The sequence below is a fragment of the Mastigoproctus giganteus genome, chromosome 10 (assembly GCF_048544385.1).
Source record: "Mastigoproctus giganteus isolate SK-2022 chromosome 10, ASM4854438v1, whole genome shotgun sequence".
Classification (NCBI taxonomy): domain Eukaryota; kingdom Metazoa; phylum Arthropoda; class Arachnida; order Uropygi; family Thelyphonidae; genus Mastigoproctus; species Mastigoproctus giganteus.
In genome coordinates this window covers 132,859,391-132,883,582 of record NC_143584.1, presented here as the reverse complement: position 1 = coordinate 132,883,582, position 24,192 = coordinate 132,859,391, and the positions used below count along the sequence as shown (strand labels likewise).

Below are 24,192 nucleotides of genomic sequence, written 5' to 3'. Positions count from 1 at the left end.
GATCTCATGCAGAGGGTGTAGTTCTCAACCCCATCACTTATTCAACATCTCAATCCCCCCATCATTTGTTCTGGGTATTTTAGCCATGGAAGAAATTGGCCTATGAACACTTCTGCAGACATATGGTTATGAGTACACTGGGGGGGGGCATTATTATCAGTATTTACATTTTCTTATTTAGCATGCTGTCACATTACCCCCCACTAATCTTCACCCTCTAAACAATGTTATGATAAATGGAGTATCATAACATGTCAAATCCACTTCAGGAATGGATTTAGGACCTTAAAAAAAATTATGTAAACATAGGTCTGATTTTGCTTTGTTTCCAAGTTAGCCATTTTTTTGTGTTCTAGCAATTCTTTCCATATGCTGAGCGAACACAGCTAGTTCCTTTCATGTGCGAATATGATGGCCATATGCATTTTCAATGGCAGACAACCAGATTTATTTTCCCCTACTATTTTGAATTTTCTGAATAATAGAACCATAAAAAAACATTGAGAATTCTCTCTCAAGGTTGACTCGCAAGATAGATATTATAAATATCATTTGATAAGTTTAACTCATGGAAAGAAATATCTGCTTACCAAGGCAAGATGCAGATCCTTTGAAATCACTTTTCTCATCAAGAGATCAGAAAAATGACAACATCTCACAAATCAGTGACTTTTGATCATATCTCATGATGTGATCAAAAGTGACTGATTTGGCAAAAATTTCTTTGCTTTTGCTTTTTTGGTAACAATGTTGTATATTGTTTTCAAGATATTGATCAATCTGGAAAGTTTTTTTGCATGGAATGTTCTTTTCACAAACAATGCAAAAGATAGTATTGCTATCCATAGTAAAATCTTTTCAGTGATTAATGGTCCATGATTCCCTAAGTTTAGCAGGTTTTTGGCATTTTGAGTGAAAGGTACAGCTGCCTATTCTGTAAATGTTTTATTACAAAACTGAGCTGTTATGTTACGTATTCAAAGAATGCACTTCAATCAGTAACATTGTATGAAATGTTATTGATGGCACAAGAATTAAAGCAAACTATTGGACATACCTTCCAGTGGTAAATATGAAATACTTTTCCATGCAAATGCTATTGTAATATTGTGATGTCTCAGTGATTGAAATAGTGAAATAGAGTTTAATGTCTGAACAACTAATAAGATTAACAAAAATTGTTAATAGTAATATTTGTATTTTATGCATTTGCTGCAGTACTATATGTGTTATATACAATTGCTGCTAATGGTATTTGTGCATGAGGAATTATTTAGTGAGGCGAATGCCAGAGGTTTATCAGACTCCAGCAGGGAGCAAAATAATTTTGTAATAACTGAGAGCAAAGTGGAAGAGAATCATTGAAGATAAACATAAGAAAGGCACCTGGGGTGGATGGGATCTATCCAGTTATATTAAAGAAAGCAGCAAAAGGAGTAAGCAAAGCCATAATTATCAGAGTTTCCTTTGACTCAGGGGAGGTCCCCCCCCATGGACTGGAGATGTGCAAATGTGTCCCCAATTCACAAAGGAGGATCAAAGGGTGACACAAGTAATTACAGACCTGTTAGTTTAACTTATATTCCAAGGAAATTAATGGAGGCACTGGTTAAAGCAGCACTGCAGGATTATCTACACAAGACTACAGTTATAGTTCAGATACAGCAAGGTTTGTCAAGGAGAAGTCTTGTGTGACCAATTTGATTGGATACTATGATGTGGTCACAAAGGAACTGGATGCAAAAAGTAATTTTGATATCATATACTTGGATTTTAGGAAACTTTTGATACTGTTGCACATGGAAGACTACTGTGCAAATTGGAGCAGTATGGCATTAAGGGCAAATCTGCTATGGATAAAGGGATGGTTGAGTGGAAGAAGACAGAGTGGTAATCAATGAATACTGCTCTTCGTGGACTAATGTTATTAGTGGAGTTCCCCAGGTTCGGCATTCAGTCCATTGTTGTTTTCTGTATTTATTAATGATTTTGATGAAGGTATATGAGACTTAATGTCCAAGTTTGTAGGCAGTACAAAGATTGGCAGGATTGTTAATGACACTGTTTACAGTACGCTACTGCAACAGGATTTAGAAAAGTTGAGCAGATGTGCTGAGAGGTGGCAACTGAAGTTTAATGTTGACAAATGTAAAGTACTTCATATGGGTAACAGTAACCCCAGAATAACATACCGACTTTGGGGTACTACACTCAGGATGATAGAGAATGAAAAAGATCTGGGGGTAATTGTGCAGTGCGATATAAAGTTTTCAGTATTGGAGACAGTCTGCAAGAGTAGCTCATGGTGTCTTGCCAATGATATACAGGAATTTTTCTAGCAGGGATAAGGAGATGATTAACCCCTTGTATAAGGCAATGATCAGGGCATACCTTAAGTACTGTATACAGGTCTGGAGGCCTCATTTTAAGAATGATGTAGAACTGTTGGAACGAGTACAGAGAAGGGTAACAAGATTAGTGAATTGAACAAAGGGTTGCTCTTATGAAGAAAGGCTTAATTAGCATTAGCAAGGGCACATGATGCAAGAAAGCAAGTTTATATAACATCAGCCAAAAAAAAAAAAAAACCACACACAGACCCTTCTCATTTCACCCATCCACTCGCTCCAAATGTTCGTTTATCTATTTCTGCCTTGAATCTGTTTAAGCTATCAACTTCTACAACGGCAGATGGAAGTTTGCTCGAGCAATCAACCACCCACTGGCTAAAGGCAAACTTCCACACATCTATCCTACAACTGTCTTTCCTCAATTTCAATTTATGCCTTCTCAGGCGATTATTCTGACCAAGAGGAAGAATCCCATCAGCATTGAGCATGCTCAAACAATTCAAGGCTTTATACACCTCAATCAGATCACGTCGCAGGTGCCTAGTCTCCAGACACTTTAATTTGCAAAACTTAAGGCTTTCTTCGTAAGAGCAACCCTTTGTTCCATTCACTAATCTTGTTGCCCTTCTCTGTACTCGTTCGAACAGCTCTACATCCTTCTTAAAATGAGGCCTCCAGACCTGTATACAGTACTCAAGGTGTGGCCTGACCATTGCCTTATACAAGGGGTTAATTACCTCCTTATCCCCTGCTAGAAAAATTCCTGTATATCATTGACAAGAAACCATGAGCTACTCTTGCAGACCGTCTTCACTGCTCAGAAAACTTCATATCTGACTGCACAATTAGCCCCAGATCTTTTTCATTCTCTATCATTTCATTTTCGTTCATCTGTCATTTTTTTTTTTATTCTCTCATTTCATTTTCATTCATCTATCATTTCTCATTAATTTTGCACTAATTTCTCAGATGTGCAGAAATTAAGAAATTAATTGCAGTGTCTGGAGACTAGGCACCTGCGAGGTGATCTGATTGAGTTGTATAAGGCCTTGAATGGTTTGAGCAAGCTCAATGCTGATGGGTTTCTTTCTTTTGCCCAGACTAATTGCATAAGTGGACATAAATTCAAATTGAGGAAAAGCAGTTGTAGAATAGATGTATGGAAATTTGCCTTTAGCCAGTGGGTGGTTGATTGCTGGAACAAACTTCCATCTGTTGTAAAAGTTGATAGCTTAAATAAATTCAAGGCAGAACTAGACAAACATTTGGAGTGAATGGGAAGGTTTTTTTTTTTTTTTTTGTGGCTGATGCTGTATAATCTTGCTTTCTTGCATCATATGCCTTTGCATAATTCTAATGTATATATGTATTAATTATTAAAACAACTCCAATATGCACATACAAATGCTTATAATCTGACTTCTGTTTTGGACTGTAGTTGAATAATATAATGGGTAGGTGGCATATTGCACAGGCTTATTATCTTTGATCTAAATAGCTTAACTGAAAGTGCTTCACCTTTGTAAAGTTTTTAGAACCTATTTTTTATTAATACAAGAATCAAATCTTTTTTTTTTTTTTTTCCTGGATGTTTTCTCCTCTCTTGCAATGAAATTATAATATTTCTGTTACACAATAACATGAAAAAGAACAAATTAATAAATTGTCAGTTTGTCCTTTTGGCATTTTATGAAACTAGCAATCTGATTATTTTTAAAAACACAAAAGACCAAACAAACAGATTGTTTGGTCTTTTTCTGTTTTCCATGATATTGTAACAGAATGGTTGAAATTACTGAAGAATTGGAGGAGATAACATCTGCAAAATATTTGATTTTGCAGATGTTATTTCCTCCAATTCTTCAGTAATTTCATTTTTAGTAGTTTCACTAATCTCATTAAAAAACAATTTGCAGATATCTACAGTGTTATCTGTAAAATTTGTCTAATGATAAATAGATTTTTAAAATCTTTTCATACACGAGAGTTTGATGGATAAAACAGAAATAAGGAATTGTTATTAAAAGTCAGGTTGGCCAGGATTGTAAAGACAAGCTGATGGACTGATATTTGTTAATTCAAATATCACATTGTGGAAATGTGATAGCGATTTTAACATATGATGTCGGCTACAATAGTAGTGGAATCAGCAAAATTGCTATCATCTACACCAGAAGGAAATGCTTGTATAATGTTGTGAATCATTAGAATTGTATATGTGAGAACTGGGAAAGGGTCATGAGGTCTTAGAAACTCCATTTCCATTCAGAGAAAGGTTTGGAAAGAAACTCCATAAAGTTGGAGACCATAACATTAGGTGAAGATATTGCTTGCCAGAGGGAAGAGTTAATAGTGTGGTTGGGTGCTTTTTGTATATACATGGATGTCTCACTTTGCCGACCGGGCTAGCCGGGTGGGTAAAGTGCCTGCCTGGCAACCCAAAGGTCACGGTTTCGAATCCCGCCTTGGGCTTGGATCAAAGTACTACAAAAAACCTTGGGAGGTGCACTATGGCCACAGAAGCCGATGCGCCAACAACTACCAAAGGGATGTCTCACACCCATTATTAATGCTTGACGGGTGAGCTTATTTAAATGCCGTTCTGATTAATCTTATCAGCATGTCATTTAAAAGGACTAAAACTAATTAAAACCAAGGAAAGCTCATCTTTGCTGCTTGGTCTTAGTCTCAGTATTAGTATTAATGTCGACAAATATGCAAGAATGCAAGCTTGTATAGCATCAGCCAAAGCACATGCACACACTCTTCCCACATCACCAGCCCATCCCCTCCAGTAGTTTTTTGTTTTTTTTTATTTATGAAAACCCCAAACATGAGAGGTTATTAGAACCTATAGAACTTGGTACCGTGCTTGACTTAGAGGTTGAGAAGACAAAAGAAGATATTTGTTGACATTAGACTTGAACTTCTGTAGACTGTAATTTTCAGGAAATAGGTACGAAGGAAGGTTGTTCAGTAGTTTGTCTAGTTTATCCTTGCATTTATTCAGACTACCCACTTCCACAACAAGCGATGGACATTTGTTGGAACAATCAACTGTCTGCTGGCTGAATGAAAACTTCTGCACATCTATCCTGGAAACTTAGACATTAGGCCTAATATACTTTCATCAATATGATTAATAAATATAGAAAACAACAATGAGCCCAGCACTGAACCTTGGGGCGGTCGACTAGTAACATTAGTCCATGAAGAGTAGTGTCCATTGACAACCACTCTTGTCTTCTTCTACTCGTAGCACCTTGCTGTGGATAAAGGGATGGTTGGGTAGCAACTTCCTCTTAATGTCATGCTGTACCAATTTTTTGAAGACATTATTATTTATATATTACATTATATACATTATTATTAGTTGTCCAGTAAGATAATGTGTTTTACTATCAGATTGTTAAAGTATTTGTAGGATTTGAAGGCAGTGGAAAAAAGTTTGATCGCTATGTTACATGACCATTTCAAGACATTATTATTAGCCGTATGGTGCAAGGAAGTGTGAGACTTAGGTTGCGGCACCTCCGTAGCCAGGTGGGCAGGAGCAGCAGTGCGTAGCACACGCTTCTTGATTAGACCGGGGTTTGAGCCCGTGACCACCAAATACGGAGGATGCTGTTGTTGTTTGTTTGTTATTTGGTTTTTAGGAGCATTAGCAACTAAGGCCATATTGCTCCGGGATAAGCGGTGGTCATTCCCTGACCTTTCCGCACCCTCCGTATTTGGTGGTCATGGGCTCGAACCCCAGTATAATCAAGAAGCGTGTGCTACGCACTGCTGCTCCTTCCCACATGGCTACGGAGGTGCCTCCTTAGGATGTGGAAAGGTCAGGGAATGACCACCGCATATTCCTGGAGCAATATGGCCTTAGTTGCTAATGCTCCTAAAAAAAACCAAATAACAATAAATAACTTATGCTGCACCAGCCAAAGCCAAATTATGAATCTGATAATGTAATAATCCATGCTCAGGACCCTCTGGTGAGTATTCGCTTGGCACACCCAGGGTCCTGAGCTGAAATCGCTCTCTCTCTCTCTCTCTCTCTCTCTCTCTCTCTCTCTCAAACACAGGGTAACTCACAAATTTTTTTTTAGCTGATGCAGCATAAGCTTCAGGCTTCCTTGCACCATATGGCTGATAATAATAATAATGTCTTGAAATGGTCGTGTATTATTATTATAACTATTACTAGCCGCATAGTGCAAGGAAGCCTGAGGCTTATGCTACACCAGCCAAAAAAAAATTTCCAAAGAGAGAGAGAGAGAGAAAGAGAGAGAGAGAGAGGGAGTCAAAAGTATATGGGAATCACCAAGAAAGAGAAGAATGATGATATCCAGCTCAGGACCCTGGGTGTGCCAAGCCTATACTCACCAGATGGTGAGCCCCTGGGGGTATCATAGCAATCAAAGTTTTTTCCACTTCCTTGAAATCAATGGAGGCTCTTTAATATGTGTAGTTTATTGTATCAAAGAAACTATCTAAAGCCACTATCTCATAAGCCATGCCAAAGAAAATATTGTGGTGTTTTTTTCTAATAATATATTTTAGATGTATATGAACAGTTCAAAAGAATTGAAATTAATAGTAATAATTTTATATTCCCTTTTTGAAACAGGAGATTGGTGTTTATGTATGATCCCCAGTGGCCTAGTATTACTCTATCTGGAAATTTACCAAAGCTTGTTGTTCATATCAGTGAACAAAAGGTATTGTTTACATCTTAATAAATTAATAATTAAAATTTGAAAGTGAACTTCAGCTATATATGGTAGATCTTGTTGGACCCCCCTCGACGTGGGCACCTGTACGTGGTGAGGGGACCTCCCAATGACGCTGCTGGACTTCCAGACTAGCATCACTGGGATCCAACGCCCACAGCCTAGGTTCCGGGCTTACATCAATGGAATCCGGCGTGTTTGCCGTGCGCTGCGACCTGTGGAAATTCGGAAAGGGGGATCCTGGTGGTTGAGGGGCCCAGCTTCAATACACCACTTTGGCCCCTGCTTCGACAAGACGGGTGGTCCTGGAAGGCCCGGCTAGGATCAATCGGCTAGTAGGCTCGCCTGCAAGGGTCAACCGTGACAATGCCACGCCCCTACCCTCATGGTCCGAGGGACAGGATTCAGGCTGGCGGCGGTGCGGGTATAGTGTCTGGGTAGCCCTGGCGTCCCACTCCCGAGCGCATTCATTGCATGCCGGGTAGTGGGCGTCCCTTTGGGCTCCGTGGTGGGTGGGGAGCCCGGGCACTGAACCATATAAAAATCTCTATGAATCCTGATAAACTAAATTCTTCAGGGGCCCCAACCCGGTCCCTATCTGAAATCAATGAAAAGGAGACAGATAGCATTATTGCTAAAAAAAGGCAGCGAACCGAATTACCATCAGGGCCTGTCCCAAGGTTCTTAATTATGCATTCCACCAATGAAACACCAATTGGTAAAATGTCGCCCTTTTTTATTCAAAAAGGGTTAGACGGGTTAGCAGGTTCACCCAAATCAGTTAAGAGGCTCCGTTCGGGGGACCTCTTGATTGAAACAAAAAATGACAGGCAGTCTGAACATCTACTCCGAGTAACATCAATCGGAGGAATACCCGTAACAGTGACACCACACAGAACACTAAATTCATCAAGAGGTGTCATTTCGGAGTGGGACCTTCTCGACGTCACCGAGGAGGAAATCTGCTCCGAATTAAAACCACAGGGAGTTACTGCCGTCAAGAGAATCACTGCGCGAAGGGATGGGAAAATTGTTAAAACCAGGAGTGTTATCCTGACTTTTAACTCTCCCAAACCTCCTGATGAGATTAAAGCTGGATACATCAACTGTCCAGTACGTCCATACATTCCGAACCCTTTACGGTGTTTTAAATGTCAGAAGTATGGACATTCTCAAATGGCCTGCCGTGGAGTCCTTGCATGCGCCCGGTGTGGTGCAAAGGACCACGAAACAACAGCATGTTCAGCCGCAAAACCCACCTGTATTAACTGTGAAGGCGAACACCCGGCCTACTCACGAGCATGCCAGAGGTGGAAAGAAGAAAAAGAGATTCAACGGCTGAAGGCAGAGCTTAACATATCATACCAGGAGGCAAGGAAATCGGTGAAACCCCTGAATACCAACAGACCTACCTACGCCCAGAAGGTAGCAGGGAGATGTTCCGTCGGAATTCAGACGGACATGACCATTCCTCCAAAGGAGTCTTTCACTCCCATCGCGCGTTATCTCCTAAGTACTCAAAAACCTGCACAGAAGGACCAATGAGCTGCCACTCCTATATCGGTACCTCCTAATGCTCCACAAATAAGAACGGTAATTATGACAGAAAAGAATAAAAAGGGGGAAGTCCCCCCTAGAACCCAAGAAAAGATGGATGTGGAGAAGAAGGAGGTACCCGAAGATTCAGTCTTGGAACTCTTTGCGGAGGAGGAAATGGACACGGGACAGCGTCCATTCTTCCCCAAAAAGGACAAATCCAAGACTGATAAAAGTAAGCCCTCAGCACCTCGGAAGCCGCCTGATGGACCCACCAAGCCAAAATAATGGCTAAATTCCTACAATGGAATTGTCGTGGATTCCGGCGAAATATAGATGACATCAAGGCCCTCCTGCAAAAGCAGGAGACATACCTAAAGGCAAATGACGATCCCACGATGCATAACACCACAATTTTTCGTAAGGATAGAATTGCGGATGGCTCTGTACATGGGGGAGTGGCTATCCTTGTGGGTAACCATTCCCCAGTGCAGCCCTTGCTAATTACAACCAGCATAGAGGCTGTTGCAATTCGCCTTTCAGTGGGATTCTTATTAACTGTATGCTCTATTTATTTGCCACCTGGGACTGACATCTCCCAGGCAGACCTTGATGATCTTCTAACGCAGCTGCCTCCCCCTTTCTTACTTCTTGGGGATTTTAATGGACATAACACCCTGTGGGGTAGTGCTAACATCAATGGAAGGGGACGAGTCATAGAGCATATGCTCAATGACAATGACCTTTCGCTTCTAAATACTGGAACAAACACCTTTTTCCACATGCCTACCCGTACTTTTTCTGCCATTGATCTCTCTATCTGCTCCCCTTCTCTACTCCCTTCACTCACCTGGGAAGTGGAGGAGAATCCATATGGTAGTGATCACTTCCCCGTGATAACCTTGCTACACAGTGGGAGACCATGTCTTCCCTTCAGGCTACCACGGTGGAAGATTGATCAGGCTGACTGGACTGCCTTCCAACACCAGGCAAATTTTGATCTTAGTACAGTCAGTCAAGAGCCTATCAATGATGCAGTTAAGTACATCACAGAAAGTATTGTCCAAGCAGCTGCTAATGCTGTCCCAAAAACATCAGCCCGGTTTCCACCATTTCCTAAACCTTGGTGGAATTCACAATGCACAGCAGCAAAAAAGGCTCAAAACAAAGCGTGGGGGATATTTCGCCGATATCCTACCACGAACAACCTTATAGCCTTCAAACGTGCACGAGCCAAAGCACGTTACATCCGTCGTCAGAGTCAAAAGGAATCGTGGATCCGTTTTACATCATCTATTAACCAGTCTACCAACTCTAAGGTAGTCTGGGACAAAATCCGGAAAATGAAGGGAAAATATACATCCCACCCTTCTTCAATCCTAGATTATAATGGATGCGCTATTTCAGATCCAACTGCAATAGCTAATTCTCTTGGGGAAACATTCTCCAAGATCTCTGCAACATCTTCGTATTCCCCAGAGTTCCTGGTCCTGAAATATAAAATCGAAAAACAGGCACTTAGCTTTAAATCTAAGAGTATTTATCCCTACAACGGGGATTTCACTATTCTGGAACTGAAAAGGGCCCTCGCTCTTTCCAAAGCAAGTGCCGTTGGACCAGATGGCATCCATTATGAAATGATTAAACATCTTTCATCAAAATCTATGGATTGTCTGCTCCTTCTGTATAACAGAATCTTTACTGAAGGGCAGTTTCCGGACTCCTGGCGAAAGGCTATCGTTCTTGCCTTTCCTAAGCGAGGAAAGGATCCAAAAGTCACCACCAATTATCGTCCTATTGCTCTGACTAGCTGTCTGTGCAAACTCCTGGAGAGAATGGTTAATTCTCGTTTAATTTGGTATCTTGAATCAAACGACCTTCTCTCCAACATCCAGTGTGGCTTCCGAAGGAACCGGTCCACTTTGGACCATCTTATTAGAATGGAAGCATCCATCCGGGATGCTTTCCTAAAACGCGAACACTTGGTGTCGGTGTTCTTTGACTTGGAAAAAGCGTATGACACAACTTGGAGATTTGGCATTTTAAAAGATTTACATAACCTAGGCCTTAGAGGGCATCTCCCCTTTTTTATTCAAAACTTTCTCGCCAAACGATCGTTCCAAGTTCGTGTGGGATCCTCACTCTCTCGCTCCTTTAACCAAGAGGAGGGAGTACCACAAGGATCAGTATTAAGTGTCACGCTTTTTGCCATCAAAATAAATTCCATCACAGAACAACTTCCTCCAACTGTAAACAGTGCCCTCTATGTTGATGACTTTAGCATTTTTTGCCAGTCATGCAACATGAGGGTTATTGAAAGACAACTGCAGAAAGCCATCAATAGTCTGAATTCCTGGGCACTTGCTAATGGCTTCAGGTTCTCGCCGGAGAAGACCGTTTGCGTACACTTTTGTCGCAAGCGTAATCTTCATCCTGAACCTGAATTAAGGCTCGGACAAAATGCTATTCCAGTAGCAGCGAAAACAAAATTCTTGGGACTCATATTCGATAAAAAATTGACCTTTCTGGATCACATTCGCCAACTCCGCACAAAGTGCACAAGAGCCCTTAATATGCTCCGCTCGCTGTCCTCCTTATCCTGGGGTGCAGACCGATGCACCCTTTTACGGCTTTACCGTGCACTTGTGCGATCCAAATTAGATTATGGGTCCCAAGTATATTCTTCAGCCAGAGACAGTGTACTTCGATGGCTGGATCCTGTCCATCATCAGGCTATACGTATTGCTACTGGAGCATTTCGAACATCTCCTGTCCAGAGTTTATACGTCGAAGCAAACGAACCACCGTTATCGTTTCGACGTAAGCAGTTGTCTTTAAAGTACGCTTTAAAACTGAAATCCCTGCCAGACCATCCTACGTGGCCCTTCGTTTTTGAGCCACGATGGGAAAACTTGTACAACACCCGTAAGACTGCCAATCGTCCTTTTGGTATTCGTGTCCAAGAGCTACTCAACGAACTCAATATCAAGGTAGACAAGGTTGCCCAAACATCCAAGCAACCCTTTCCACCCTGGCATGCTCGTGTCCCGGCATGCGACTTGTCGCTTAGAAACTGGGGAAAGTCGGACACTCCATCATGCGTCTACCTGCAGCTTCATTCAGCACACCGAACTGAATATTCCGACTTCGCGCCAGTCTACACAGACGGCTCGAAGTCGGAATCATATGTGGGCTCTGCTGCTGTCTTTACAGACAGCACTATATCAGAGCAGATTCCCTCTGAATGCAGCATATTTACTGCAGAGCTGCACGCTGTAGAGTTAGCCTTGGATCATATTAGTAAATGCCAATACGAATGGTTCATTTTATATTCCGACTCTCTTAGCATGTTACAGGCTGTAATATCTGTGAGGTATAATCCCCATCCAGTTCTGTCTAGCATTCAGCAGAAGATTCACGTTCTCCATGATCGTGAATATGACATCCGCTTCTGCTGGATTCCGAGCCACATTGGGATTAGGGGAAATGATTTGGCTGACGCCGCAGCCAAATCAGCAATTCCCAATAATAACCGTTGCCTGTTAGTCCCTTATACAGACTACAGACAAATAATACATCAAAACATACACTCCCAATGGCAGGACTCGTGGAATAGACAGACTGCGAATAAATTATATCGTATAAAGCCTGTAATTGAACCGTGGCAGTCTTGTCTACGCAGGAATCGTAAGGAGGAAGTTGTTCTAGCTCGTCTCCGCATAGGACACAGTCATCTTACACATTCTTTTCTGCTGAGGGCAGATGACTGTCCTATGTGCGAACAATGCGACACCATTTTATCTATTCATCACATTTTAACCGTATGTCCACGTTTTAGACACGAACGTGATTTATACTTTACCGTTTTTAGTCATCTGGCTGAGCCTTATACACTCAGTCAGATTTTATCTGACAATGACCATGTGTCTGCTGTTTTTAGCTTTTTAAAATCAATAAACATTTTTACTGCCATATAAAATTTACATTTTATTGTTCTTTTCTATTGATTTATCTTTTATACTTTTGTTATTATTTATTTTGACATGGTGACCTAACTAGTTATGTCACTGAAAGTTTAAATTTTTATTAATGACATGGTCTTGGCGCATTATAGCCTTAGTAGCTAATGCGCCAATAAAACCAAAACAAACAAACAAACATCTTGTTGGACCACCTGCATATACTGCCCCCCCCCCTCTCTCTCTCTCTCTAATGTTATGAAAATCTGATGTATGATATAGGCCTATACACCTTGAATGAGTTTTCTTATTTTCAAACTTGATAACATTAGAAATGTAATACAAAATTTAAATATACTGAATGCCCCGAAAATAAGTAATGAATTTCTATTATATTATGCTTTGTCTGCTTGTTAGAGTAACTATTTTCTGTGTACCAGTTTAGTTATTTGAACTTCAGTAAGTTGTGTAAATAATTACTAATAATAAATAAATAATTATTAAATGTATGTGCATAATTTTTCTTGATTTCACAGTTCATTGCAGGTGGGAAGGAGCAGCAGTGCGTAGCACACGCTTCTTGATTAGACCGGGGTTCGAGCCCGTCACCACCAAATACGGAGGATGCGGAAAGGTCAGGGAATGACCACTGCATATCCCCGGAGCCATATGGCCTTAGTTGTTAATGCTCCTAAAAACCAAATAACAACAACATATGTCCTGTACACTCAAATTCGTCCTATCTTTCAAAGCATTATCGCCCTCCAAGGCTGTTCGAACACAGTTCAAAAAATGATCCATTGGAATGCACGTGAAAACGACACCACATCAAACGATATTAAAATTTCCTCTTCTTCAGTGTTGTAGTAGTAGTAGTAGTAGTAGTGGCATGTGATGCAAGAAAGCAAGTGTATGAGCTTATGCAGCATCAGCCAAAAAAAAAAAAAAAAAAATCACACCATTCCCTCCAAATGCCTATCCAGTTCCTCCTTATATTTATTCAACCTATCAACTTCCACAACGACAGATGGAAGTTTGTTCCAGCAATTAACCACCCACTGGCTAAAGGCAAATTTCCGCACATCTATTCTACATTTGTTCTTTCTTAATTTGAATTTATGCCCCCTTAGGTTCGTAATCTGAACAAGTGGAAGGATCCCATCAGAATTCAGCGTGTTCAACCCATTCAAGGCCTTATACACCTTAATCAGATCACCGCGCAAGTGCCTAGTCTCCAGCCACTGCAATTTGCAGAACTTAAGCCTCTCGGTAAGAGGATCCCTTCATTCCCCTCACTAATCTTCTCTATACACGCTCAAGTAAATCTACATCCTTCATAAAATGAGGCCTCCAGACCTGTACGCAGTACTCAAGGCGTGGCCTGACCATTGCCTTATACAGAGGGACAATCACCTCCTCCTCCCTGCTAGCAATATTCCTATATATCATTGACAAAACCCCATGACCTGCCCTGGCAGCCTGTCTGCATTGCTCAGAAAACTTCATATCTGATTGCACAATTACTCCCAGGTCTTTTTCATTTTCTACCACCTTAAGTGTAGTACCACACAGTTGGTATGTTTCTCTGGGGTTACTTCTACCCATATGCAGTACTTTGCATTTGTCAAGGTTAAACTTCAGTTGCCACTTCTTATCCCATCTGTCCAAATTATCTAGATCCTGTTGCAGTAGCACACTGCCATTACTGTCATTAACAACCCTGCCAACCTTTGTATCATCTGCAAACTTCGACATTATGCGTGATATACCTTCATCAATATCATTGATAAATATACAAAACAACAGTGGATCCAACACCGAACCCTGCGGGACTCCACGAAGAGCAGCACCCATTGATTACCACCCTCTGTCTTCTCCCACTTAACCATCCTTTTATCCATTGTAGCAACTTACCCTTAATACCATTCTGCTCCAATTTGTACAGTAGTCTTACATGCGCTATGGGATCAAAAGCTTTCCTGAAATCCAAATATATGATATCAAAATTATTTATTTAATTATTTTTTTTTATCCTGGGCAAACTTTATGAATTCCTGACTGTTTCTCACTGTCCAGCCAATCCGGCCCAAAACAGGAGAAACCAAACCTGCCAAGAATCTGGAAAGGGTGTGCGTCGGGGTGCCCACAAATGATGCAATTGGCCTCAACGGGTACGCCTATCTTATGCACTTTAGGTAAACCATAGAATTTGGGTAATTTGCAACCCGATGCACGCAACCTCCAAGAAACTTCCTCTGATATCTTACCCGCCTTGTACCACTTGTGTACCAGCTCATTGGTCTGTTGCTCCAGCCCCACCAAAGGATTCCTACTCACCACTTTATAAATGGACGTATCATTCAATAAATCAACGAGCTTCCTCCAATAGTCCTCCATATCTAACACCACCGTCGATCTACCTTTATCCACCTACAATATCGTGATACTCTCATCCCGCTGTAGCTCTTGCAATGCCTTCCTCTGCACCAATGTTAAATTAGGTGATATCCTACGTGCCCGGTTAAGAACACACACCGTTTTCATCCAGATCTCATTGGCAGTGGTTTCAGGCAGATCTGATGTAGCCCTCTCCACCCCCATAGCTACCTCTGCAAAGGGGATCCTGTCCGGAACCAAACTATACCCGTAACCAAGACTCCAAACCTCCTTCCATGCCTCCGTCAATATCTTGTGACTAAGATTATGAATAAAGTCACCTTGAATCATCAATCTACTTTCCCCCACCTCTTCCCTAAGTCTATTAAACTTATTAACCTGCCTCTGTCTGTACATATCAGCAACCCTCGTCGCTTTAACCACCACCATCCTACATATCCGTACCCAACGCACCAACTCTAAATTGTTACTGAGGCATGTCCTACATACCTCTATACACCTCCTCGTGCTTATCAGATACCTTCGTAGCTTGCCAATCCATATATTTTCAACTTCTTTTGGTATATTACCACAGCACGTGTCAATCTTGGATCCTGAAATGGCAGTTTTGTCCTAAAGTCGTGCAGTATCAGACCGGCAGCGTTACAGTGATGTTCAAATCTCAGGTGTTGCCTTTGCTTGGCTTCTTTTGATATTGTTGAATCTTTCGCAGCATGACACGACCATAACACATCAATAGCTCAATAAAAAGGCCTCTGTGGTCAGTAGTAAATCTATCCATAATTAATGCCGCCAACTCTGACCAATATAACTTTATAAACATAAGTAAAATAAAGGTATAAGGGTTGTAGGATTAATGTAATGTTTGAGACCATTATCCTGGATAGGAATGAACGTTTTAAGGTCGTACAGCCCTGTGCCACTTCCGGTGCTGACATATGGGAAACGGAGTATGCTCAGGTACAATAGTACATCCTGGATCTGCTGGGAAGGCTTGGTGCTTTATAATGAATTGTTGATGCAGCACTACTTATGTTGTGGAAGGCAGCAGATGCTGCCAAAAGCTTCAATGTTATAGTAGTATGGTTCAACATTTTTAATACATAGTATTTTCAAAGTTTTATATGATTTGATAGGAATTCATATGTATATTTTAAATTATCTATATTTTACAGTCGAGTTTACTTATTTATTTTATTATTTTATTATTAATTGTAATTTTATTTTACTTATGTTTGTAAAGTTATAATTGGCCAGAGTTAGCGTCGTCTATTACTCCTGTCTTTGTAATGGTGCTTCCTAGATACTTGAAGTTGTTAACCATTTTTAGCTGTTTCTCTTCCACTGTAATGTATCCGTCAAGCTTGCCACTCCTCTTTAGAACCATTACTTTACTCTTCTCCTGACTGAAAACCAGTCCAAATTCATTGGCCATACTAGCCAGTATATCAACTTGCTGTTGCACTTGTTCCCTGCTCTCTCCCCATATGCAGAGGTCATCTGCCAAGAGCATGACTTTCATCTGGTCCTGTCCAAGTTGTTCCACCACTCTACATTGCACATCATTCATGACAGCTATGAACAGTAGTGGGGGCAGGATGATTCCTTGCCTCAAACCCGATGTTATTTCAAAGCTCTCCATTAACCCCACCACTGTTCTTACCTTGCTCACTGTATTGGTGCACATATTCTCAATTCTCTCCACAAGATGTTCCTCTGTCCCCAAGTTTCTCAAAACCTCCCACACTTTCTCTCTCTCTTTATGGCATCAAATGCTTTGTTTATATCCAAAAATGCCATCCATAATTCTTTATTGTGTTCATAACACTTTTTCATCAGTTGCCTGATGCAGAAAATTAGATCCACCATCGATCTGCCAAGCCTAAAACTGTACTGTTTCTCGGCTCTCCTGTTTTCAATCATTCCTCTTATCTTCCACTCTAACACTCTCTCATACAGCTTACTCACATGTGATGTCAGTGTGATGCCTCTATAATTGGAACACTTTTTCCTGTTCCCCTTCTTGAACAACTGGATGATCAAACCTTCTTTTCAATCCTTCGGCACCTGTCTCTCATCCCAGATCTTATGGAACAGTCTGTGTGTCCATGCTATCTCTGCCTCGCCTGTAGCCTTCAGCATCTCTCTCCATTTATCTCATTCATACCAGCAGACTTGCCTGTCTTGATGTATTTCCATGCCTGCACTACATCATTCACGTCAAATCTGTCTGCTCTCTCTCCATATCTTCGCTTTCATCTCCTCTTTTATGATCAACCTGCCTTTGTCCCTTTTGCTGGCTGTCCTGCACGTTCAACAGATTTTCAAAATACTGCTTCCATGTTCCTCTTATCTCTTCATCCTTGGTTATTAGGTTCTCATTCTCATCCATCAAGTATTTGCTCTGTTCACCATCTCTTCTCCTTTTCCTCACCATACCATAACATACAGTGTCTTTTTAAAACCGTTGATATCTTGTTGCAGAGTTTCACTCCATTCTTTCAACCACAGTCTTCTTTCCTCGTTAGCCTGTCTATTCACGGTTTCATATCTCTCTTTATTCTCCTCATTTCTTGTCTGAAAGTAGGTCCTGAATGCATTATTCTTGATTTTCACAGCCCCTCTCATCCTATAATTTCACCATGGGGTTTCTTTCCATTTCCTTCTATTGCTTGTCTTTCCACAAACCTGCTCTGTCAGTCCTACTATACAGTCTTAGCATTAGCATTAGTAGAGGCATATGATGCAAGAAAGCAAGCTTATTCAGCATCAGCCAAAAAAAAAAACACACACCACTCCCATTTCACCCCTCCGTTCGTTCGAAATACCTGTCCAGTTGAGCTTTAAATTTGATTAGGCTATCAACTTCAACAACAAGTGATGGAAGTCGGTTCCACCAACCAACCACCTGCTGGCCAAAGGCAAATTTCCGCACATCTATCCGACATCCGTCCTTCCTCAATTTGAATTTATGCCCTCTGAGGTGATTATTCTGAGCAAGATGAAGAATCCCATTGGCATTGAGCATGCTCAAACCATTCAAAGCCTTATACGTTTCTATCAGATCACCTCGCCGGTCCCTAGTCTCCAGACTCTGTAATTTGCAAAACTTAAGCCTTTCTTCGTAAGAGCAACCCTTTGTTCCATTCACTAATCTTGTTGCCCTTCTCTGTACCCGTTCCAGCAGCTCTACATCCTTCTTGAAATGAGGCCTCCAGACCTGTATACAAGTCTGGAGTACTCAAGATGTGGCCTAACCATTGCCTTATACAAGGGAATAATCATCTCCTTATCCCTGCTAGAAAAATTCTTGTATATCATTTGACAAGACACCATGAGCTACTCTTGCAGCTCGTCTGCACTGCTCAGAGAACTTCATATCTGCCTGCACAATTACCCCCAGGTCCTTTTCATTCTCCACCACTGTCAGTGTAGTACCGCAGAGTTGATACGTTGCTCTGGGGTTACTCTTTCCCATATGTAGTACTTTACATTTGTCAATGTTAAACTTCATTTGCCACATCTCAGCCCATCTGTTCAACCTTTCCAGATCCTGTTGCAGCAGCATAGCGTCAGTAGTGTCCTTAACAGCCCTGCCAATCTTTGTATCATCTGCAAACTTGGACATTAAACTTGATATCCCATCATCAATATCATTCATAAACACCGAAAACAACAACAGACCCAACACTGAACCCTGAGGAACTCCACTAATAACATTAGTCCACGTTGAGCAGTGTCCATTGATTACCACTCTCTGTTTTCTGCCACTCAACCATCCCCATATCCATAGCAGAAATTTGCCTCCAATGCCACACTGCTCCAATTTGTGCAGCAGTCTTCCATGTGCAACAGTATCAAAAGCCTTTCTAAGATCCAAATATATAATATCAAAGTTATTCCCTGCATCCAGTTCTTTTGTGACTACATCATAGTATCCAATCAAATTGGTCAGGCAAGACCTGCCCTTAACAAAACCATGCTGCGTCTGAGCTATAACTGAATTCTTGTCTAGATGATCCTGCAGTGCTTCTTTAACCAGTGCCTCCATTAATTTACCTGGAACAGAAGTTAAACTAACAGGTCTATAATTACTTGTGTCAGCCTTTGATCCTCCTTTGTGAATTGGGGTTACATTTGCACATCTCCAGTCTATGGGTACCTCCCCTGAGTCCAAAAAAGCTCTCATAATTATGGCTAGGGGTTTGCTTACTTCCTTTGCTGCCTCCTTTAATATAACTGGATAGATCCCATCCACCCCAGGTGCCTTTTTTATGTTTATCCTCAACAATCTCTCCTCCACTTTCCTCTCAGTTATTACAAAATCATCCAGCTCACTGCCAATGTTTACTTTACCTACATCATTCTCCTTTCTGAATAACTCCTCATGCGTGAATGTAGATGCAAAATGCTCGTTTAGATTGTTAGCCACCTGAGCAGGATCCTCAACTGTTGAACCATCAATATCCAGTGCACCAATCTGATTCATCCCTTTCCTTCTTGAGTTTAAATATGTAAAGAACTCTTTTCTGTTTTTCTTTGCATCCTTTGCCAAGGATTTTTTGTAGTCTTCCTTTGCCTGCCTAATCTCCTTTGTAACTTGGTTACAGACCAACTTATATCTATCATAGGCTTCCATGTCACCCATTAATTTGTATGTATCCCATGCATTTTTCTTCTCTGCCACATGTCTCATTAGTTCATCTGACAACCATTTAGGCCTAAACCTTGAACAATATTTCTTAGTTGGTATGTAAAGCCTGGTAGCCTCCAAGATTAGTTCCTTGAATGCTTCCCATTTTGAGTTTGCTGTTGGTAACATCATCAGTTGGTCCCACTGTATAGAATTTATATACTGTCTCAGACCATCATAGTCGCCTTTACGAAAACAAAAACCCTTCCCTTTTCGGGTTGTTAATGACAGTAATGGCAGTGTGCTACTACAACAGGATCTAGATAATTTGGGCAGATGGGCTGAGAAGTGGCAACTGAAGTTTAACCTTGACAAATGCAAAGTACTGCATATGGGTAGAATTAACCCAAGAGAAAAGTACCAACTGTGTGGTACTACACTTAAGGTAGTAGAAAATGAAAAAGACCTGGGAGTAATTGTGCAGTCAGATATGACGTTTTCTGAGCAATGCAGACAGGCTGCCAGGGAAGGTCATGGGGTTTTGTCAATGATATATAGGAATTTTGCTAGCAGGAAGAAGGAGGTGATTGTCCCTCTGTATAAGGCAATGGTCAGGCCACGCCTTGAGTACTGCGTACAGGTATGGAGGCCTCATTTTAGGAAGGATGTAGATTTACTTGAGCGTGTACAGAGAAGGGCAACAAGATTGGTGAGGGGAATGAAGGGATCCTCTTACCAAGAGAGACTTAAGTTCTGCAAATTGCAGTGGCTGGAGACTAGGCACCTGCGCGGTGATCTGATTGAGGTGTATAAGGCCTTGAATGGGTTGAGCACGCTGAATTCTGATGGGGTCCTTCCACTTATTCAGATTACGAACCTAAGGGGGCATAAATTCAAACTAAGAAAGGACAGATGTAGAATAGATGTGCGGAAATTTGCCTTTAGCCAGCGGGTGGTTAATTGCTGGAACAAACTTCCATCTGTCGTTGTGGAAGTTGATAGGTTGAATAAATTTAAGGAGGAACTGGACAGGCATTTGGAGGGAATGGTGTGATTTTTTTTTTTTTTTTTGGCTGATGCTGCATAAGCTCATACACTTGCTTTCTTGCATCACATGCCACTACTACTACTACTACCTCTGATGGTAGTTACCTCCTTGAGAAAATCCCACTTCAACACACTGTGATCACTGCCACCTAGTGGTTCATTTATCTGCAGATTCTTAATGCATGAAGAATCCCTACTGATAATCAGATCAAGAGTATTGCTCCCTCTTTTTGCCTCACGAACATGCTGATATTGAAAACAATCAACCAATAAATCCACAAAAGCCTTGCTAGTGTGCGAGTGACCAACCCACAATTCCAGTCAATATCTGGGAAATTAAAATCCCCCATTATAAGACTCTCTGATTTACTGGCCCACTCTATTTCCCTGTACAATATTTTATTATACTCATCAGAGTCATTAGGCCTATAGCACACTCCTACTCTCAGTTTTGATTTCCCTATGCTTATGTCACACCAAACTGACTCGGCACTGCCCTGTCCATCGATGTCGACTGGCTTCACTTCCTTGGACTTTATGTTTCTTAACTAATAGCATAACCCCTCCTCCCCTCCTATCCCGTCTATCCTTTCTATACACATTGTATTCCCCAAATTCCAGTTCCGCATTACTTATATCTGTGTGACACCACGTCTCTGATATCCCAACAATATCTGCCTTTGATGTTTTGAGCAATACCTCAAATTCATCAAATTTATTTACCAAACTCCTAGCATTGGTGTACACGCAGGTATACATGCACCTGTTTCTATTCTTAGCTACCCTAACACAACCCATATGTTTACTTGTACCGCAATGACTCCCAGCAGTCTCTGAAATATCCTGCATCTTGTTTTTCAGGCTTCTGCTCATTTCAATAGAAGCAGTGCAAGAATCCCTTCCACCTCTGCCAGTGGCCACTGTTAATCTGTTAGTCCTTGTATCCCCCCCCAACTAGCAGTTTTCCAACCCACCTAACACTGCCTCGACAGCATCAGCAAAAATTCTTGCACCCTTTCTATTTAAGTGTATCCCATCCCTGTAGAAGCAATCTCTCCTGTTAACAAGTACAGTCCAGGCTAAAAAAAATTTTACCCCTTGAGCCTTGCACAATCCCTCCAGGGCCGAATTGATCGACAAGGCTCTCATCATATACTCCCTCCTATCGTGTCTGGGCAGAATTGCAGACACTTTCAAATTTAACCCTAATTCTCGGCTTTTTTTCAACAGTGACCTGTAGTTGCTAAGTAATTCCGCCGGTCTCCTACTCTTAATATCATTAGTGCCAACGTGTACAACTATATCACCTTTTGTGCCCTAAAAAGATGATATCCGCTCTACAACGTCATCAACCTTTGCCCCTGGCAGACATACCCTCGTCCTATTCCACCTATCCTTTTTACAAAGCATGTTCCCCGTTTCCCTGACAATAGAGTTACCAACAACTACTAGTTCCTGTGGGACCAGCGCATTCTGCCTAGGGGCTGCCTCTGTGTTGCCTGATGACAAAGTGCAAACTCTGGCGTTGATGTGGGCAGCTGAGAGCTTGATGGGCCCCTCAATTTATTTCCTTCGAGGGCATCCACCCTGTCCTTCAAGCTTTCATAAAGGCCCATAACAACGCTGAGTTGTCGCCTGATTTCCTTGCACTCCTTACATCGTGCACACACAAAGACATCCCCCTTGGCAGTATCATGTCCCGTACCCGACTGCTCCGCAAACATCAAGCAAACAGTGCATTTTAAAAGACTGTGATTCAGAGGGCAACTGCCCCCCTCAGTTCTCCCCTGAACCACAGCACTCCCATTAGCTTGAGCCTTTTGCTTTGCTGCTCTGGTCAGAGTCATGATTCCGATTTAATTCAATAAAATTTCAAAACAAAAATTAAATCCTTAAGTTATATCCCAAAACAGTTATGTTATATATTTTTTTTCGGTATCTAGTGTTTTCTACGAGTTCCCTTTATACAACTTCCGTATCATGTGTACCACTATAGTTATGTATTAATTATTTGTTACGATTAAGTCGTTATATATATATATAGAGTTAAAAATACAATTTAATTGACAATAAAGTTTATCAAGATTAATAGATTTACTGATTTAATTGACTGCATTGTTTAATTGACTGAATTGTCTTTGAATGCTTTCCCTTCTGATTCCACGCTGTTCACCACTGTCTTAGGTACAACCTTCCTGAACTCTTCTCTGAACATCGCTTCTTTTTCCTCTTCTTTCAACTTCCACACCTGTAGTTTTCTTTCTCTTGTTATTTTGGTCCTCTTCAATTTGGAGAAACTCCAACAACTAACCTGTGATCACTACCCAAGGAGTGATACTAGGAATGACCTTGACATCCACTAGTCTTGTGTGTCGCTGTTTATCTATGAGTATATAGTCAAGGAGGGATTCCTGTTGACCATCCCAGCCGTATCTTTTCACTTTGTGATTTTCTCTTCTTGAACCAGTTGTTTCCTATGACCAAGCTGTTCCGTAAACAGAAATCCAACAGCCTGTCGCCATCATCATTCCTAGGCCTGCAGCCATGTGGACCCATAACATATTCTAGTCCTTGTCTCTCCACTCTGGCGCCTCCGTAGCCAGGTGGGAAGGAGCAGCAGTGCGTAGCACACGCTTCTTGATTAGACCGGGGTTCGAGCCCATCACCACCAAATAGGGAGGATGCGGAAAGGTCATTCAGGGAATAACCACCGCATATTCCGGAGCAATATGGCCTTAGTTGCTAATGCTCCTAAAAACCAAATAACAACAACAACAACAACTCTCCACTCTGACTTTTGCATTCAGGTCACCCATGATAACTATATCTCCACCTGTGGTGTTCTCTTCAAGCTTGTCCTCAAACTCCAGCTTCTCCATTTCTATATTTGTATATAAATGCTTCTAAATAATAGTTTCTTCTTATTTTGATCTTATTTCTCAACATTAAAGTAAAATTATTGCCAAACCAGAATTAAAAAAAAAAAAAAAACCTCTAAAATATGGTTAAAAAATATAATCTTTGTGGTTATCTTATCTTACATCTATCAACCTTCAGCCCATACATGGTACTAAGTACTATGTTCTAATAATTCTTATGTTTGTGGTTTTAATTAAAAAAAATTAAAAAAAAGTTACTCTGGCATGATCACTAAGTCAGAAGAGTTTACATTAATGATTTTGACAATGAATAGAATCATCAACTGTATTTAGCTGTCATGAGGACTTGAACCATGGTCCACTCAAAGTGTGTGTGCGTGCGTGCGCATGCACGTGCGCACACATGCGCACCCACTTTTGCACCCTTGTACTTGAGCCACTCAGCTAATTGGGCCAATTAGGTTATTATCCCATTGTATAAATTAATTGTTACGACACATCGAGTACTCCTTGCTGTCTGGATGCCTCATTTTTGGAAGGGCGTGGATCTGTTGGGATTGGTGCAGAGAAGAGAAATAAGTTTATTCAGAGACAAAAAAGGGTATTCTTACCAAGAAATACTTCCTTTCTGCAAATTGCAGTGTCCAGAAACTAGTCATCTGT

General features: G+C 41.1%; 1 protein-coding gene across 6 annotated transcripts in view; it reads left to right on the top strand.

Moving 5' to 3' along the window:
- The window catches only part of LOC150079291 (intermembrane lipid transfer protein VPS13D-like), a 1,618,665-nt gene that overhangs the window by 339,419 nt on the left and 1,255,054 nt on the right, over positions 1-24,192 (top strand). For all 6 annotated transcript variants that reach the window (XM_090383928.1, XM_090383929.1, XM_090383926.1 and 3 more), the window contains one exon: positions 6,976-7,066. In XM_090383928.1, coding sequence (XP_090240054.1) covers positions 6,976-7,066 — 91 coding nt within the window. The remainder of the gene's footprint in view (positions 1-6,975; positions 7,067-24,192) is intronic.